Below are 17,569 nucleotides of genomic sequence, written 5' to 3'. Positions count from 1 at the left end.
AATCCGTGCACTATCGCCGAGCCTGCGACCGTGCATCACCGATGCGTTAGGGAAAAGGGGCGCGTGGAGTGCCCTCATCCAGAGAAAAAAAAGATGACTCTGTCATTCTGCCATCCATTGAAGAGCGTGCAGTCCATCGTTCCGTTCGTGGGCGATCGATATATTGCACGAGCAGAACGGCCGGTTTCTGTATATAGGCCCGCGTGCCAAGGATGCACGTGCAGAATGTGAAATGCGACGGCTCAGCGGTTGCCGCGCGCCACTGTCAAGCGTGTGGTTTCATCCTCCCGTCAGGAAGGCGAATTTTGATGCAGGCGGTACGCGAAATAAAAAAAGAAAGCGCCAGGGCAGCGAAGTGTCCAAGGCCGAATCGCAGATTCGTACCGGTGGCGCGGAACTGTGCCACGAACAGCGGGTCTGTGCCGGAACTTATGCAAAACGGGATTTGACACATTTGAGCTACGTCAGGCTCAAGCCATCGAGTGAATCTGCATTCAAGGAACAGTCGGTGGTGGGTATTTAATTCCGTTGACCTCCCATACGGCGTTCCTATAGGCAAGACGTAGGCGACGTTGAAATCAATCAATCAATCTGAGCCGTACGTTGTAGACCGACAAATACTTTGTACTTTCTTTATTACCCCCCTTACTCAATGCCCTGTAAAGGGGCCTGTAAGGTATGTTCAATAAATAAATAAATAAATAAATAAATCAATTCTCCAGCCTTTTCGATGCTGTAAAAGACCACGTCGCCTTCGCATGACTGCAAAGTTTAGGTAGGTTTGTTTATACACACCGACGTCTCAGAATGAACTACAGCTGTGATTGAGATTACATTCATAAGCGACATATCGGGTGCAACATTAATTTGCGCACTAAGAAATTACAAATTTCTGTTCATGTCATGGCGCGAAAATTATGCCAGTGACATGTGTAGCCTTAAATGAGCCTACCGTGTCATAAATGTGTCACTCGCTGTCGAAGGACCCCTTGGCGATTTACCACGTTTCGTCTGCTCACAATGAAGGGTCATCATTACCACCTTTCTCTCTTCCTTTATTATTGGGCGGAGCGAGGGGGGGGGGGGGGACTGCACTTTATTTACAATCGGCGGTGTCAAAACCTGACTTCTCAAACATCTACAGAACGATCGCTTCTTACTTTTAAAAGAAAATCAGCGCTATAGTTTCGCGCGAACAGTGCGTGTTTTTACTTGCACGAGTTACCGCGCTCAGCTACGGCACGGAGCTGACGCAGAGGCCTACTGTTCATATACTTCACGGCGCACCACCGAGTTTTAACGCGACAGCGTTAAGGAGCTCGTGTCGCAGAAAAGCCGGTGTCGTCGGTGTCGGCGGCGTTGGCCGTTAGCGATAAATCCCAGCAGGCACTTCATGAATAAAAAACAACTTGCAAGTTTTTTGCTATCGCCGGCGTTGTGTGGCGCAGTCTCCGAAAGTCGCGTTTCTACGCAGCGCAGCAGCACACCGCGGCGTTCTTTGAGCAGCGTTTCCGACCCGCTTCGCCCTTCAATCGCTCGTGCGCGCGCCCACTTATAGCGTCCGCTCAGCGTCAGTGACCATCACGAGTGTAGGAACGGCTGCGCAAATATGCTTGGATGTGGCACTTAAGATATCCCCGAAATAAGTTAGACGCTTGGCCAGGCGGCACCCTTCTGCTGCCTTGATGGAATACTGACGCCCATAACTTCGAAAAATGATGACTACGCAAACACGAAAAGCGAGAAACGGATCACGTGGTTTGAGAGTCGAGGAATGGTGCAAAGCACAGACGCACGAAAGAAGAAAAAATAAATAAAAAGGCGAGGAGAAAAAAGATATTGCCGAAGCTTTACTGCTTCGGCAAGTATTCACTTTATAATACAGCTAGACGTCACGTTGGCGGCAACACGAGCTTCGAAAAGTATGATCTTACTATAATAGAGGCGAGAAGCCGCCGGTGGCGGTGCCGGGTGTGAATCGAGAATTCAATATGGCGTGTTTGCCCCTACTTTGCAAATCGCAGTTGAAGTGCCGGCGTCACCATCGCGAGAAGAAACGCGATGCGCACGAATTCTTGATAGTGCAACCATTGGCTTTCCTTCCGCGAGCTTCTTTGTTGTGTTTTTGTTTCCTTCCGAGGCGCCCGCACTTCTTTTGCCCCCAAAATAAAAAAAAGTTTTCTACAGAACTGCTGCCTTTCAGTTCCGGACGCTTTATTTTCTACGGACTACAGGCGTCCCTCTCGTGAGATGTATCGGCACTGCAGGTAACTGTGCGGTTGTTGCGCGGATCTTCGAATGTCCGAATGTATGTATTCTTATATAGCTTGCATTAGCGCGCTACTGTTCACAGCGTGGCTGTTACGACCATCTTGTACTGTTAAAAATGCGCATCTTTAGGCAGGTTGTTGTGGCCAGATTCGACAGGATCGTCGACTCTTGAGAAAAACACCTCATTTTGTGGTCAAGCCAGTATAACTATAGCAGGTGAAAGTGGCGACCAATTATTCTGCATGTGCCCGTTTTAAATTGAGCTGTCAGCACATGAGTGTTATTGAAGTGTTTTCTGATCGAGTAGGCGACCTGTATGCTCGCTTATTGCACTGCACTTTAAGTGTGCTTTCATCAAAAATATTTTGTGCAAACTAATGTACACGTCCATGTTATTTGCAGATGGCGCCGGCGTATGCATCGTCGGGGAGTGAAATGCCTGTCACATTTGTCTAGAGGACCTAAAGCCGATCGCGTGAGTACAAGGCATGTCGCCTGCATTAGCGACACACGTCGATGTCAGTCGGCCCCGATATTTTATTTTAGAGGACATAGAGGCGCGACCAATTGCCCGCCATTTGCGGCCGTAAGATGTTCAATGTGCCCGGCTTATTCAAGCCTAGTGCCACTGACCGACGTAGTTTTCACAAAATGTACGTTTTGTCGCTTCATTGGCGGTGCACACTCTAAAAACAGTTGCACCCTTTGGGGTGTATATTTGTCCCACAACAATAATCGTCATCTGTCTTGCCCGCGTTTCCTTTCTTTAACGCTGCGAGCCCGGTACTTCCCAGTCACGAACGGCATGCGCGTTATCAGTGTGACGCCGCATTCTCGACAGGAAAGTAGCGAGCGCCGAGTTTTCAAGAAAGGAAACGCAAGCAAGGCAGATGACGATTGTCGTTGTGGGAGAAAGATACACCCCAAAGGGTGCAAACAGTTTTTAGAGTGCACCTTTCACACGCTGCGGAGATGTGTGACGAGGACTTTGCTCCCGTAGTAAGCTTAGTAGGTCGACATTGTCGAGACCTAGAAAAGTAGTCGAGAACTTCGAGCACTGCCAAGTGCACATAGAAATGTAATGCAAAAGGATAGACAGTTGGGCGAGTTGGTACGGTAACATGATCTTGGCTTGTAGCGCGAAGTGAACACGGAACAAGATCATGCACATAGAAATAAGTAAAGCAGAGATAGATAAAGAAATTTAGACTGCGCTTTTTTTTAAACTCTGCGGCGCTATGGCTTGCCACCGAAATACGTTTCTTTTCGTGGGAGGCATGGCTTCTAGAGTCTTGCTCGTGATAGCACGACAGTTCGTTATTGTGAACATCCTAATGGTTGCGGCTGTGTAACAAAAACGGTTTTGCGCGAGCGAAAGATGGCTCGTCCCGTGATCAATCGATTTCGCGGGCGATCCACAAAAATGAACGCGTGACTCTGTTGGATCTTTGCTGTGCGTTGCGTCATCTGTCAAAGTTTCGGACCGTCGACATAACTGAATGTAGGACAGGGTTACAACATGGGTGTCTGGATTTTCGGCAACAGTGCGTACGTTATCGAACACATTTTTTCCCCCATTCTTAATCAGAAATTATCGGTGGAGCTTCCTCTGTACGCAGGATTCGACTATCACTTTACGGTTCGTAAAATACCAAAGTTCTGTGAACATTGAACGAGAGTCTCTTACCGCGGCCCGTTTTAGAATGCCTGCTCCTTCTTTGTTCGTTCTCACTGTCTGCCTGCCACCGTTCTGGAATTACGGATACGAGTCCATCTACGGGCGTCCACCCTGCTGCACACAACTATTCACGCAGACGCGTCTCCGCGTATACGCCGCCGTTCTTCAGCCGTCGATTGCACTGCCGCCCGTTATCGACGTATAGTGACTCCTTGGAGCAATCTATCGCACGCCCGAGCACCGTATAGCCCGATTCCCATTTATACCCCGAACGCGACAGTACCGCCGCCTAATGCGAGCGCAATCTTTCGCAAAGCGCTAATGGCAGCGGTGGTCGGGCTCCGCTTTCCCATTATACTCGCATCTACGACGTATAGTGTAGAGAAAAGATAGATGTTCACCCGTCCTCGCGCCACGATACGCGATTGCCGAGGTCACCTTCCCGGTTGTGTTTTCGCGCCGAATTTCGCTGCCGCCAGACTGTTAATTTTGTAGGTAACGCGAAGCGGTAACGATTAGGCGTCTTGTTCGAGCGAGCCGAGAATTTCGAGACCACTGCATGGGGCCTTAGAAAACTTCGCGTCTAGGCGGTATTCATGGCGTAAGACAATAAAAGACCCCCCAGAACCACGAAAACATTTCTTCGTGTGAGAGACCCGCTGCTCAAATTGCAAGTGTTTCCTTAACTTCGAAAGGTTGAAGAGGCCTAACTTGAAATAGAGAAATGTATACGTATTGATGACTAAGCTGCTTTTCGAGGAGAGATAGCTGAGACGAAGCTCTGTAGGGCACCGAGGAAGCTAATAATCAACGTCAATTACATCTTGTAGTATTCCGGTGACGATGGGACGTGCCTCGTGTCACGTACGCGCGATAGAATCGTGAGTGCAATAAATATGCAGGACCAACGCACATGTTGGAATCTCTGTGAAGCGAAGCTTTAGTAAAGTGGTTAATTACATACTTCCCAACTAATTACTTTTGAGACTTTCGACTACATAAGTGTGGAGACGTTTGCCATGTATATTGTATGTACCATGTGTTCCTTACGTCATAGTCTTCCTGTGGAAACGTTGCGTTATAAGTCCTGGTGCTTGTGTGAAAAGATTATTTGATATGTAACCGTGAACCCTGAATGATGTATGACGGAACCACCCAAGAGATAAGGAGTAGCCGGCGCCTTAAATTGCGCGCCAACATCTCCTTATATCATAACAACAAAAAAATGGCGGTGCATTCAATTTCGTTTATTTTAATCATCTCTAGCGTGTAATCTGATGAAATGTCTATTTTTCTTCGCTGCAAATCTCACAACTCTGAATGTAATGCCGTTTTTATGTTTACGCGTTACATCGCTCACTCACTATGCCGAAACGCGAACTCTAAATCAGGTGGATGCACAGAGTGAGACTTAAATACAGTGATATGTTACCGAGACGAGAAGATATATTACGGTTGTTGAGGGAAGTATAGTGATGACAGGCGTATGCACAGAAAAGTACGACAGGTATCAAGCGACATTTAGTGATTATGTACTGTTTGTGTCGCGTAGGGACATACAATAGCCTCGACATACCCATTCTGGAGGATTTCCAAAGAGCGAGCACAACCCCACCGGCACATCTAGCGCAAACCAAGTTTAAGGAGAGACAAGCAAAATGGAGAACGAGAGAAATAACGAACAAGAAGGTCAACCGTACCGTTGTCCAAATGAGGGCACAACGTTGTATAAATGGCAGTGCGATTACTTCTTTCAAGAAAGAAATCTCTCGGGTAATGAATTTTAAACTGCTCTTGCAACACCCAATCTCCGTGACCAGGCCACGTGTTTCAAACCTTGCTCCTGCTTCCGTGCAACAGGTGACCACTTGGTTCGCCGGTATTAAATTTCGTGTAGCGATTAGCTGAATAGCATTTGGACCATCAAATGAATAGTGCCTGCGGCATACATGCAATGGGTAATTGAAGAGCGTCCGCCGTTGCACTTCGGAGTTTCATTATGTAGCCGAAACGCCATTCTTTCTTAAGTTGGTTACTGGTCTTGATTGAAACGGCGCGTTACGCCTATTATTGCACCCGATCGGGGCTGAATAAGTTGAGCGTTAAACGACGATTCAGACTGCTCGTAAAACGCCTGTTTTAGTGCGTCATCATCACAGTTCCTGTTCATCACAGTTACTGTTTGTTAGCGCACAAAATCTTTTAAGATGAATCTGTTCCAACCAGGCCGACTCGCAGTTATGCTATATCATCACAGTGTTTTCGTTGGTCGACGGAAGAGCGTTATTGCCTTGCACTAAAATGCAGCCGTTCGGCTATTGTTTACACGGCAAGCAAGTTATTCGTTCGCGCTTCTGTTATACTGCACGTTATATCCCGTTCTGCAAGTGGCCGTCAAATGGAGGTGTTTCGGAGGAGACAGGCGCTGGCGGTATCTGCAAACGGTCGAAATTCGAAGGGATTCGTTCGTTTTTGACGAATCAGACAGTACCGTGACCTTAACGCGGGGAAAAAGAAACGAGCCTGTCTATATTCAAATAACGATCTACGTGTGAAGAAAGCGAGCGTTGTTCAAGACGAGTGCAAACGAGAAAGGACGGCGAGCTGTCGGTTACGCGAGCAGATGACGAACTATTTGAAAAGTTCCCTCGCCGTCCGCAAAAATAAATAAATAAATAAACAAAGAGAACATAAAAGACATAAAGAAAGAAAGCCCGCAGAGTCTTACAGTGAAGCGCGCGAAACAGGATCGCGAATGGTATTTGTTTTAGAAAAAGGAACATGTCGAAAGAAATTCGTGAGATGGAAGGCGGCGCCTCAGGGCACGAGAGACAAGATAGTCTCATTTAGAACGATTTCGGAACGTTATACTGGCGCCCTGAATGACGTCCCGTTTCTTTTCGTCCTGTCTTCTTTTTTTTTCTCTCGGGAGGCAGCAACAAAAGCTCGCTCCTAAGGGAATCTTGTTTTAAAGAACGCGGCCCCTTGTGTGCCATCGCGGATTCCCTGAGAGGAATTTCCTCTTGGCTAGACCCCAATGCGCTCCGTGTGACGCTAATGCTGACGCATTCAGAGTCGTACCTTGGTTCTCTGACCTTTCCAGATAAGGAAACGAGAGGGCCGAAGCTAGAAACGCAGGAGCGAAGCGATACAAAAAAAAGTATAAAAGGAGGAGGGTCCCTCTGGGATGCAAAAAGGTTTTCTCGGCACCTCTACCGCCTCCTTGTATTCCGTTCGCGCCGTTGCACCCTGATTAGATGGCACGAGGACAAATCAGTATACCAGTCACGATCACCATGCCCTCGAAAGGGCAGCAAAAGGGGGGGCCTACAGGTGTAGAAGCGAGGAGAATACGGTGGACGGGAGTGAGTGCTTCCGAAAGAACCAATGAAGGCGAGTACTTCTTGGAGCGCGTAGGATGCACGATTGCGAGGCTGACGAGAAACAGGCGGGTAAAGACGACTCGACTGCTTTGCGGCCCTCGGAAGGGGTGTGACGTCACGTAGCCACGTCAGGTTCGCCCGTATGACAGTCTGGATCGGCAGGGGCAAAACTGGTCGGCGATTTCAAGCCTTCAAGGAAAAGGTTCACAGCGAGCAAAACAGGCTGTTGCGCTATCTCGAGGAACTCTCGCTCAAGTTAAGGCCTACCGAGGATGTTGTTATTTATGACTGTCCTAATTACAATTTGTAATTACGTCCCTCGCTGTCCTTGTGTGTGGCGTAATTGTTGTTGCTGTTATTGCCCAAGTGAAAATGGCACGCATAGCTTTTGTCGAAAGCACTGGGAGCTACTGTGCACCTTGGTTTAAGCCCCAACTACAAGGAACAAGTGTTCCGTGGATTCCCGGCGTCGGCGCCAGCCGGCGCCAGCCGGCGTTAGACGGCGTTAGACGGCCTCTTCAAGAACCGTGCGACCTAGGGTGCTACGCTCGTTCCACGCCAAAGTCTGGCGATACCAGATAGCAGCGCCGCGACGCCCGAAGTGGCTTGCAATGCGTGAAAGCCCGCCGACTCCGTGTGACGCTGTTCATCGGAAACTTGTTCCTTGTGGCTGAGAAACAACAAATGTGTTGCATAACAGATGTGTTACATAACAAATGTGTTACTGCGTTGAGTAAGTGTGTTGCGTTATACCAAGAAATGTGTTACTTAACAAATGTGTTACGCTTTCGTAGTTCCCGCTGCACGTACTACGCGAAAAAGAAAGGAAAAAAAAGTCAGTGGTGAAACGTACACACACACGCTCTTCTAAGCTCTCCCGTCCTTCTACCGCGTGACCGGCTTCCCAAACTTCACACACATACACTTTATTTTCTGCTGTTACACTACTAATGCTAGAGCACTGAAGAAAGTCAATTATTGGCCGGCGAAATGGAAACGCTTGCAGAGATTGAAGCGACAAAATGGCGCCGGTGCCGCCATTTTGCCGTGTGCGTGTGCGTGTGCGTGTGTGTGTGTGTGTGTGTGTGTGTGTGTGTGTGTGTGTGTGTGTGTGTGTGTGTGTGTGTGTGTGTGTGTGTGTGTGTGTGTGTGTGTGAGGAAATGCAGGTAGGTTAACCGGATGCACGTCCGGTTTGCTACCCTGCACTGGGGCAGAGGAGATGCAGACGCGAAAAGAGAGCGAGCGAGGAAGCTGCTGTGAACTGCCGAACTACCGGTGACGTCACGGATAGGCGCGGGCCGTTTCAGCGCCAGTGTCCCCCCCCCCCCCCCCCCTCCCCTGTCGGCGTCGGAGACGAAGCGGCACCACTCACCAAGCCCGAGACGGTGATGTTCTCGCTGGTGCTGAGCGGCAGAAGGTCGGTGCCGATGTAACCCTCCACGGCTTCGACGATCTGCGCCGGCTCGCACGAGACGTCCGGCTGCGGAGTCTCCCACCAGCGGTCGGCGTACATGGCTCCGATGAGCCACTGGTACTTGCGGCCGTACATGCCCATCTTGTAGGCCTGCGTCACATAGCATCATCGGTGGCCGCCCCGTGCGCTTAGAGGGACTCTCAGCTGAGTCTAAGCTGACTGACTAAGCTGAGTCTAAGCTGACTCTAAGCTGAAAAGCTGAGTCAGGTTTGACTGGTAAGGATTTCTTTTTAAAGTGTGTAGTTTATTTAATTTTCGCACAAGAGATTGAATACTACAGGAGAAAATGAGAGACAGTTTCATTTTTTTTTTAATTTTGTGCCTTAACTTAGCGCTTGTACGTCAGGGCGACGCCACGAGTTTCAGCGTATTTTGTCTTATTCGGGCCATTGTGGCTTAGTAAAGTTCTCGAAACTTGCGTTTGTTAAGTGTACAACGTAGCCCATGTTTACTGATAAAATGGTGACTGGAGGCGCCAGCAGATGGCGTCATCAATATGCATGGCGCCACAAAGAGCTAGTGCGAGAACTTCAAAGTGGCGTTGCCTCCGGTCTTTAGTTTTTGCATCTTTTGTGGCTTACGAAGCCTCATTGCACAGGGCGCCTTTTTTGTTGTTAAGTCGAAGGGTAATTTATACTACAGCATAAATTATTTTCATCGTGCATGCCCCTTAAATGTGGTACAGTTTAGTATTATAATTAGTATGAGGAAGCTCTGGTGCTGCAATCGTTCTGACACCGTAGAAATTAAAGGTAACAGTACATCGATTCTTTTTTTTTGCGTGGTTTGGCAAGAAGCGGCGCAGAAAGGAAGTTACAGCTCACTTTTATTGTTCGTTGTGGTTCAATTCTCTTGCACGATATCCTAAAACATATTTCCGGAGCATTCCCTGTTGAAAGTTCACAATAGGTTTCGCTGATTATGTAACTTTGCGACGCATGAAGAAATTACGACAGTTTCGAGCTAGCGAGTTGGCAAGTACAGTTGATCTGCAGCAGTCACTGGGCCCAATGAATCTAAATATTTTCACATCGGACGCGCTTTCTTTCAATACCAGGAAAACCATCAAGTGTTTATATTAACGAGACGGAACATTACCACACACAAGATTTGCAATGAAACATGAGCTTTAAGGTCTTTAATAAGAAAGCACAAGGTTGTCTGAAGCCTGAACTGTGACGTTATGCAAATATATGCATATACTAATTTATAGTTCTCATACTGGCTGAAAGGGCCGTACTGGCAGTAATTCAGCCAGTACGAAAGTGTCAGGCACTGCATGAAATTATAGCTTGTGGAATGTCGAAACAGCCATACACAACAGCCAGATATTTACCTAGTATCCTAGTATTTAAAAAAACATGGCTAATACAGGGCACTATTCGTGACTGGAATGCCAGGTTGCCGGAGCTAGGGATAATTTTTTAGAAAGTGAATTTCCACTCATAGTGCAAAGTGCCCAGTGTGTTTAAAATTACTGCGGTGGATGAAGAGTACGCGTGGTTACGTGATCGAGGAAAAAAAAGCCGTAGAAGGCCACTCAAAGCGCCGTTTTAAGGGCCATCGAAAATAGCTACGGCTGGCAGAATGAAGACAGTGTGGTTGACGGTGGAGTGGCGCCTTCACACCGAAGTCGGGATCAAACTGGGGGGTGACGAGAAAATCAAGTGTATTAGCCAGTTTTGCCTAGGAACTCGTGACGAATGAACGTGATGATACGTGGGGCAGGAAGTTGAAGAAAGTGACCCCTAGCTACCTCTGCTAAAGGTGAGCTCTGCTAAAGCTGTACAGGTGCTGACCGGTTAATGCACAGCAAATTGATTGGAGGCGACTTAATTGAACGAGCTAGGAGAACGTTGGAGTTGCTCTTATCTTGATGGGACAATTCTGCTACGCGCGTTACACGTGTTTTGTCTCACCTGACAGAAGACCTTTCGGGCCCAGAACTCGTCAAAGTTGCCCAAGATGATGCGCACGTCTTTCTCCTAGAAGAGAGCAGGAAAACAGACAATAATATTGTGCCAGCTAGTCACGCGAAAGCTTCCTCCTGCAGCGGCATCTATTGGTCGAGAACCATTGCGTATTAATGTTAACAGCTGTCCAGCTGCTGTACTGCCTAATGTCAGAACTACGTATATATGTTATCAAACACGCGTGATACAGCCTACGATGTGCTCGAGAAGAAAGTTAGAGTAATTAAGCAATTGGGGTATACGTCAGCATGTTATTTTCTTTTGCCAGTACGTTATTGCCTGGAACTCGTTGTCGACGGCATGTGAAACTAAATGCCTTATCTGGCAGAGCATCCACATGTGATTTTAAGTAAAAAAAAACGGAGGGATAGAGATAAGAAGAAGGTAGGGAGGTTAACCAGAATCACGTCCGGTTGGCTACCCTACACCGGGGGAGCGGGAAAGGGGGAAAACAAAGATAACAGGGAGAGAGCGGAGGGAAGGAAAGAAGGAAATTGCAGTGCGTTCGCTGACGTGTGTGGTCTTACAGAAATTGCAATTAGAGTAAAAAATAAATAAATAAAAAAAGGAGTATGAAAAAAGTCAGTGTGATGTGCGATAAAGTGCTGAACAACTTATGAAATATGCGACAACAGCAGGTCTGTGGTAAATGCGCCAGGTGGGAAAAACAGGAGCTTGTAAGCCATCTTCGAACTCTAAGTGATAGCTCTACGGACAGGGGCATCGAATAAGTTAAAAAAACGTTGCCTCATTTTACAACAATACATTAGAAAGTATAACTGGCTCTGACTTAGCCTACGTTTCTGTCCTTCAACAGTTACTCAAAAATATACACGGGTGGCGAGCGCAGATATTTGCAGCAGCAAACGCAGAATGAAATTTCACATCGTCTGCGAACGAACGGCTCCTGCTAGGCATGTTGGGTGTGTTGTAGGGTCTTGTTATCTTATCGTAATGTACTTGCGCATGCTTACCTGAATTTACAGCGTCAATATGTGACGGTTAACATCGCAGCCAGGAAGGGAGAGAAAACTATCTATTTCTATTGCGCGTCATTGCCATGACAACTGATCGCTAAATAGGACTAATTGGTCACATTTTAATTTTTAGGAACGCGATGACTCGATGGTACATCACGAATACCAGACAGACGCATAACCATACAGGAGCGGGCGAATGCGTTATTGTTTTTTTATTTACTTGTTCATATTTTTTGACGCGTTTTGTCCTGTATGCTCGTGTGTCTGTGTTATTCCTGTCGTATTTTCGAGTCAACGTGTTTCAAAGGCTAGCTGTCGTGACCTTTGCGTCATGGTAATGTGCCGCGGTACGTCAAGGCATAAGCGTGCGGCACCGAGGGTCACGGATCCCGCTCGTCCAAGTGCAAACAACGAAGCACGCTCTTCCCGCCGTATTTCTGCAACGCCCAAAGCGCTGCAGCTTCTCCCAAAGCGTTTCTCCCGAAAGGTTTCTCCTAAAGTGTCGAAATCCGGCGCGCCCAAGATCTTGCCACCGCCACCGCAGTGGCAGTTGTGAAACGTGGCTCGGCGCGGACCGTGGTCTGAAATACCTAAACTCACGCGCCCGCTCGCCCGCTATTTTGGGTTGTTATTGTAGGCCAGTCAGTTTCCAGGCAGTTCTTCCCGAAAGTGCACTCACTTCCTTTCTGTTTTCGTTGGCGATCCGCATAAAACCCCGACGTCCTTATTCTAGAACGTCCCTCCACTCAACACTTCACCTCGACTCAAGAAAGTGGATAGTGGCGCCACACCCCGACAGAAGTTGCCCCCTGCGCTTCATTGCATTCCACGGCAGTTCTTGAGAAACGTAGCGTGTTTTTCAGTCGAAGGATGGCACTGCGCTCCACTGGGGAGAGTGGAGGAAGAGCTTCGAGCCGAGGATCGTTTGAGAACAAGGGGGTGAGTCTCGCGTCCATCCGGATCTCGCTCGATGAAAGGGTGTCTCAAAGTGCACTTATTTTACTACTTGCAAGAACCTTCACAGCATTTCTGTGCTGCTTAGTGCAGCGTTGTTGTTGTTACTTTCCCAGACGCATATATGATCGCGCTTCCGTCATTCCTCGCTTCTTTTAACCGCCGTCTCGTCGCTGCATTGCAGATGAACGGATGCTTCACGATCGTTCAAATTGCGTAATGGAGCGGTCGCGCTAGCAAGCTCATCCTGGTGCGCTCGGAGGCGTCGCCTTCTCACGTGCTTTCGAACGAGCCCCCGTACGGCGCCGGTAGAAGATGCATCGTTAGGGCTACCTCAAGATAGTTTTCTGGAATGCAAAGAGCGGCCCACTGTCCACCAGCGACGTAGTAGTAATTAATTCCCTTTTCAGTAAAATGGGGGAAAAGGAATTCAGATAGCAAAGGCGGGCGGGCCCTTTGCGCACCACCGACCTTACGTAGAAGGGAAATGACGCGTTCGAGAACAATTCCACGATCTTTGCCGTCGAGTAATGCAAATGAAGCAAACGCGCTCCCCGCGTATACCTTGAGCTTTTCAAGTTCGTGCTCGATGTCGTCCCCTTCGCCGATGCCCTGCACCTCGTCGATCTGGATGTTCGCCGAGTCCAGCACTGTCAGCAGGCGGCTGTGCGGCTGCAAGCGAATAGGAGGGGACGCGCGTGTCGAAATAAATTGTTGAGAATCAATCAATCAATCAATCAATCAATCAATCAATCAATCAATCAATCAATCAATCAAACAAACAAACACACAATCAATGAGTCGATCATTTATTTAAATAATTAGGTGATTAATTAATCCATCAATCAGTCAGCCGAACGTTGTCGTCCGAAGTTCGTTACATGTATTCATTATGCAGGTGAATGCAAAATTCTTAGAGACATCAGGAGAAGATTTCGTCTAAGTACACAAGTAAAACAAAGTTCGTCTGAATAATTGTGAAGCTATACACAGTTGCATAGAACAGCGATTTAAAAGCACTAACAAGGCAGTGGAAAAATATGTACACATTTGCTAATAGCACACAAACACGCTGTAAAAAAACATTGGAAACGCTTCGCAAACAAAATTCTCCGCACCAGTACCATCCGAAGAATTGCGAAGTCATACTTTTTAGCAGCCGAACCTATACGCGCCATTGGCACACCCTACGTCACCTGAAAATTAAACCATGTGTCTGCCTGGCGATGTATTCCGCTTTAAGAAACACTGTTTCTTTTTTTTTTTTTTTTGGTGCGACAGAACTACTCGGCTCATTGGGCGTTTTCCCCGTGTCCGGTGGGGGTGGTACATTTAATACTAGGAATGCTAAAATGTAAGTATAATATGTATGAGACAGATGTAGAGTATAGAAAAAGGTCATAATGGTATAAAACGTGGTTATATGTACATATCCAGTAACAATAAACTAAGAAATTTGAAAAGAAGATTCGGAATGCGTTTGCCCGTAGGCGGATTGGAACACAGGTCACCTCCACGAAGCTTTGCAGTGAGGGCTAGAGCCGTTACCTCTGCTCCACACCAGCAGGTGCTATCGGCCAGACGAAGGAGCGCCTAGTTCGCGCGGCACGCCTTGTGGTTCGTGACGTCACGGGAGAGCGCTCGCCACTTGTATATGAAAGGACGCGCGGGTTGGCTTGTATTCATTGCGCGTTGCGAAATGGATCCGGGAGCATCCACATCGGCGGCGCCTGCCAAGCGACGTGGTCGACTGCGGAAAGCACGTCTCGAAAGAAGCACGGGCCCAGCACAACGCGGCGCGGTGTGCAAAGCGGCAAGAAAACGCCGATCTTCGTAAGCGCGAGGCCTAATTACATGAGCAAACAAAAATGAACCATAGTAGTTTCCCAGTGTAGTTCCTCACCTAGTCCTCCAATGTGTTCCTTTTGGTGCTTTAGCAGTAGGCCCCTGAAGCGGGTCTGCTGCACGTCGAATAGAAAAAAACTCTCTCTCTCACTGTCTCTCTCTCTCTCTCTCTCTCTCTCTCTATATATATATATATATATATATATATATATATATATATATATATATAAGCCGGAAATGCCTTCGCTTTCGGAATAAATCATTTTATAAGCAACGTTTTCAGTGTCCGATAGTTAATCACCACTACTTGGCTGAGGCAATGGAATTACGAGCTTTCTTCCATAACTTCTCGCTGTGTGACCAGGTTTTCCTTGTTGTCCTTCGTAACAAAGTAAGTGACAAATTGGGTTTCAACCACATCTCTTCCTAAACGCTGAAGCGTCCGGACATGCGGATGATTTCCTACTCTCCTGATTTTCAAGCGTGGCCAAGACAGTCTTAAGAGGAAGCTTTAGCTCGGGCCCAACTCCGACGCGGCCTATTAAAATACATGTAAAAACGCAAAAACGTTTTTCTGAGATAACCCCTGGACCGATTTTAATGAAATTTGTTGCATTTGAGAGAAAAAGTTAAAATCTAGTGACTGTTCGAAGTGGAATTTTGATTTAGGGCTTGAATTTTGTTAAAAGGACGTTCAAAAATTCAGACGTTTGAAAAAAATAGAAGCACGAAGTTTACAAACTAATAGCTCTGCATCAAGAACAGATATCGCGATTCTGTAAACGGCATCCATTAGACCATTCAAAGCGGACAAATTTGTTATGTCAGTTTACATCTTACATGAATTTGTTACGTTGTTTACGAGGGTTCTGGAATAGTTGTAATTACACATTTCCCCATTTTTTGAGGTTCATTTGTAACATATCAATTTTGTCCGCTTTAGATGTGCTACCAGGTACAATTCACAGAATTGCGATATCATTTTTTCTTGCTGAGTTACGGAGTTGTAAACTTGATAGTTTCGTTTTCTGAAAATTTGCGATTTTCGCCAAATTTTCATAAAAAATTGACGACCCTAACCGAAAATTCGAAACCAACAGTCGCTAGATTTTAAGTTTTTTTTTAAATGCAGCAAACCTCGTCAAATTTGGTGCAGTGGTTGCCTAGAAAAACGAATTCTCCTTTTACATATATTTATATAGGAACACCCGAGCTAAAGCTTCCTCTTAAGCTGTATCTTGCTTAACGATGACGTGATTTATTCAACGAATTATCGCGAGAAGCGTACTATAAAGCCTGGCGAGAGATCAAAGCTCTTGCAGGCACTATCTGGAGCCTCTCGATTATACTTAGGAGTAATAATATATGGGGTTTTACGTGCCAAAACCACTTTCTGATTATGAGGCACGCCGTAGTGGGGGACTCCGGAAATTTAGACCACCTGGGGTTCTTTAACGTGCACCTAAATCTAAGTACACGGGTGTTTTCGCATTTCGCCCCCATCGAAATGCGGCCGCCGTGGCCGGGATTCGATCCCGCGACCTCGTGCTCAGCAGCCTAACACCATAGCCACTGAGCAACCGCGGCGGGTCTATACTTAGGAGTAGTCTTCCTGGATATAATTTAGGAATTGAAGGACGTGTGAAACGTGAGGTTTCGCAACAGCTTTTGTTATAAGGAAGAAAAAAAAATTGCAGTTTGGTCCGTAAGCGAAAGGGTGACGCGATAGCTAGTGAAATGTAGTGTGTAGCCTTACTACCGTGTTATGAACGCGATCCTCGACTCGAAGGTCTTCCTCCACTTCATGGACGGATGAATGGATGGATGCTATGAGCGTCCCCTTTGAAACTCTAGCAAATCTTGAGGCACGACATCAACGCTGTGAGCGCCACCCCTCTGCCTATGTAGGCGCTACTCTCTGAAGGATTGCTTCTGGGGTGTGCTTGAATCGCATGCAGTGACAACTTCTGGCGAAGCGCGGCGCCACCGTCCACGTTCAGGAGTCGAGGTGGAGTGGTGAGCGGAAAAAGGTTCTAGACTACGTAGGTTAGGGTGCTCCGTTGCAGTGCTTTTCGAAGCGGACATTCGCACTAGGGAGCGAGTGGCCTTCTTTCGTAGAGTTAAGAAACAAACAAACAAAATGCGCGCGAGTCGTACTTGTTTGCGGAAGTTGCGCCTTCTGGTGCTGAACTTGAAAGACTCAGCCTTTATTCCTCCTCTTATCTCGGATAAGATCGTAATCGAGACGCTCAATTTCGTGTCCCCCCCCCCTCCCGTTTTTTTTTATTTCTAGAGCTTTTCCTTCCCGATTTCTTTTGCGCCACTATGTAAGTCTGTTTCCCTTCCATAAAGTTAAGTTGCTAGTCAGCAGCCTTCTCGTTTCCTTTTCTTCACCCTTGTGTAACCTATAGTGCCCAGGCCGAACCTATCGGTGAGTGGACGGACGCATCAATCAAAAGCAGCTGGTCGGTTGTTGAATGGTAGTGACTGCCTGTTTACCGCGACGACTTTAGATTGCTACAGAAGTGAGCTCCTGCTCTTTTATCCTCTCCAAATACGAGTCCCTAGAGGCAACAACGAACCCCGCAGAACACCGTTCTAACTGCTACAGCGCTGCGTTCGAGAACTATCGCGCGCGCGTTCCACAGCGCTCTCACTACCGCACGAGCTAAACTAATCCCTGCATTGTGAATAGCTACTTCTAAAAGGAGAAAATAAAAATAAACAAATCTAATGCGAAACAACGAAAGTAAAGGTCAAATAGCAAGCCCCAACAGTGAACGCCGCACTCCGGCCGTTTGTTTGGCGTAGGCCTAACAAGGCAGTCGACCTTCTGCTCCGTGTTTCCCGTATAAATCCCACCGGCTTTAGCCGCCTTCAAAGTGGATTTCTGGGGAATGAAGCCCCTAAAAGAAAGCGAGATAAAAGAAGAACAAAGAAAACGAAGAACCAGGCGTACGTACACACGCACATGCACACACACGCACACACACACGTTCGGGGTAAGGAG

General features: G+C 47.3%; 1 protein-coding gene and 1 long non-coding RNA gene across 5 annotated transcripts in view; one reads left to right on the top strand and one right to left on the bottom strand.

The window, feature by feature from the left end:
• The window catches only part of LOC139049756 (gamma-aminobutyric acid type B receptor subunit 2-like), a 389,157-nt gene that overhangs the window by 88,387 nt on the left and 283,201 nt on the right, over positions 1 to 17,569 (bottom strand). For all 4 annotated transcript variants that reach the window (XM_070525558.1, XM_070525559.1, XM_070525557.1 and 1 more), the window contains exons 4-6: positions 13,279 to 13,386; positions 10,727 to 10,792; positions 8,706 to 8,897 (exon numbers count right to left, since the gene is read on the bottom strand). In XM_070525558.1, coding sequence (XP_070381659.1) covers positions 8,706 to 8,897; positions 10,727 to 10,792; positions 13,279 to 13,386 — 366 coding nt within the window. The remainder of the gene's footprint in view (positions 1 to 8,705; positions 8,898 to 10,726; positions 10,793 to 13,278; positions 13,387 to 17,569) is intronic.
• The window catches only part of LOC139049758 (uncharacterized), a 95,169-nt gene that overhangs the window by 16,529 nt on the left and 61,071 nt on the right, over positions 1 to 17,569 (top strand). Inside the window, exon 2 of the long non-coding RNA XR_011508559.1 lies at positions 2,674 to 2,746. This is a non-coding gene — a long non-coding RNA (uncharacterized lncRNA). The remainder of the gene's footprint in view (positions 1 to 2,673; positions 2,747 to 17,569) is intronic.

This window comes from Dermacentor albipictus, chromosome 9 (genome assembly GCF_038994185.2).
Source record: "Dermacentor albipictus isolate Rhodes 1998 colony chromosome 9, USDA_Dalb.pri_finalv2, whole genome shotgun sequence".
Classification (NCBI taxonomy): domain Eukaryota; kingdom Metazoa; phylum Arthropoda; class Arachnida; order Ixodida; family Ixodidae; genus Dermacentor; species Dermacentor albipictus.
The sequence above is the reverse complement of the archived record's forward strand: the minus strand, read 5'-3'. Positions and strand labels throughout refer to the sequence as shown.